Here is a 1,798-nt window from a genome sequence, read left to right on the forward strand (position 1 = left end):
GGCACTGCAGGGCCGGGTGTGCCCTCACCCTCTGCCCCAGGTCCGCATCCGGAACGGCAACTGGGGAGGTGCCTGGCTTGGCCGGAGAGCATCGCCAGCCTCTCCCACCGGCCGCCTGCACCAACACCCTTCCTGTCACTGTTCAGAAAAATGCTGGAGATGACCTTCCTCTTTATATTTTCTTTGTGGTTTCTTCTTTATCTGGCAGCCCGAGGAATGTCTGGGGTACCTAACAGTCTCCCCAAGGCTTGGGCAGGTGGAAAGGCTGTTTTTAAGGATGTTTCTAAGGCTGTTTTTAGGACAAGAGGAAATGGCCTCAAGTTGCGCCAAGAGAGGTTTAGACTGGACATTAGGAAAAATTTCTTTACTGAAAGAGTGGTCAGGCCTTGGAACAGGCTGCCCAGGGAAGTGGTGGAGTCACCATCCCTGGAAGTATTTAAAAGACGTGTAGATGAGGCACTTAGGGACATGGTTTAGTGGGCATGGTGGTGTTGGGTTGACGGTTGGACTCGATGATCTTAGAGGTCTTTTCCAACCTTAATGATTCTATGATCCTAGGATTCTATGATTCTAAGCTTTGCAGACAAATCCAAAGCACATTTCTGGGAGGGAGTGTGCCAGGGAGGTGCCGAGGAGAGTAACCGCAGCCCAAGGTGGGACCTGAGCTGTGTGCCCAAGCCCCCGTCTCAGCCCTCCTCCCGTCCTCCGCAGGGATTGGCGTGGGACTGGTTGGCTTTGGCCTTTTCTTCGTCCTTTTTGGGATGCTCTTGTACTTCGACTCGGTGCTCCTGGCCTTTGGGAACGTGAGTACGGTGGGGCCGGGGCTCCCCGCAGCAGGTGTGATGCTCAGGATGGAGCAAAGGGTCCATCTGGGCAGGGCTTCTCTGACCTGCTCCCCTTCATCCTCCCAGATCCTCTTCCTCTCCGGCTTGGTCTTCATTATCGGCTTCAGGAGGACTTTCACCTTCTTCTTCCAGCGGCCAAAGCTGAAGGGCACCAGCTTCTTCCTCGGGGGGGTCCTCATTGTCCTCATGCGGTGGCCCCTCCTGGGCATGCTGCTGGAGGCTTACGGCTTCATCATCCTCTTCAGGTCCGTCCCGCAGCACCCGGCTCCCCGGCACGGCATGGGTGCCCCAGCTGGAGAGCGGGAGCCAGGCGAGCTTTGTGCACTGCAGCCCCCGGCAGAGCCCCCACCGCTCCCATCCCGGCGAAATCCTGGCAAGGGGCTTAACAGAGACTATTGTTTTGATACAGGAGTTTTCTCCCGGTGGCTTTTGGGTTTTTGGGCTCGCTGGCAAACATCCCCGTGCTGAGCAAGGTGAGCAGGGCGCTGCGCACAGGTCTCCCGGGTGGATGTGACCCGTGGGGTTTGCAGTCCTTGGGTGATATCAATCCCAATTGCCGTGGTTGGGACCGGACAGGGAAGGTCACCGTGGTCTCTCCGCAACCCCCCGAGGATGCACTGGGGAATTTTACTGCTAATCAGGATCTGTCCCTGTTGCAGCTCTTGCAGAAGGTGGGAGACAGCAGCTCCATGGTGTGACCTGCGAGACGGGCCGAATTGCTGGAGGTGGGATGGCGCGAGCGAGCCCTGGGTCTGTCTCTCCCGCGGTGAGCTGTGGCATCTCTTGGCACCGGGACCTCAGCGCCGACCAGAGCCACCCCCGCTGCAGGGACGGTGCCTCGCTGCCCCGCAGGGCTCCTGTGAGCAGCTCCTGAGCGAGGCTCCGGGGACCAAAAGCTGTGCCAGACAGGCTTCTGGAATTATTAGCGTTATTTTACTCTTTTTGTCTTCCCC

General features: G+C 58.0%; 1 protein-coding gene across 1 annotated transcript; it reads left to right on the top strand.

The window, feature by feature from the left end:
• Positions 1 to 711: 711 nt before the first annotated feature.
• On the top strand, positions 712 to 1,543 carry GOLT1A (golgi transport 1A; the record flags this gene model as incomplete). The annotated part of the gene is made up of 4 exons (XM_009583436.1): positions 712 to 803; positions 912 to 1,090; positions 1,255 to 1,318; positions 1,505 to 1,543. Coding segments are annotated over 4 exons (374 nt in total), but the record flags the coding sequence as incomplete, so codon positions are not given.
• Positions 1,544 to 1,798: the final 255 nt, after the last annotated feature.

The sequence above is a fragment of the Fulmarus glacialis genome, unplaced genomic scaffold (genome assembly GCF_000690835.1).
Source record: "Fulmarus glacialis isolate BGI_N327 unplaced genomic scaffold, ASM69083v1 scaffold27258, whole genome shotgun sequence".
Taxonomy (NCBI): domain Eukaryota; kingdom Metazoa; phylum Chordata; class Aves; order Procellariiformes; family Procellariidae; genus Fulmarus; species Fulmarus glacialis.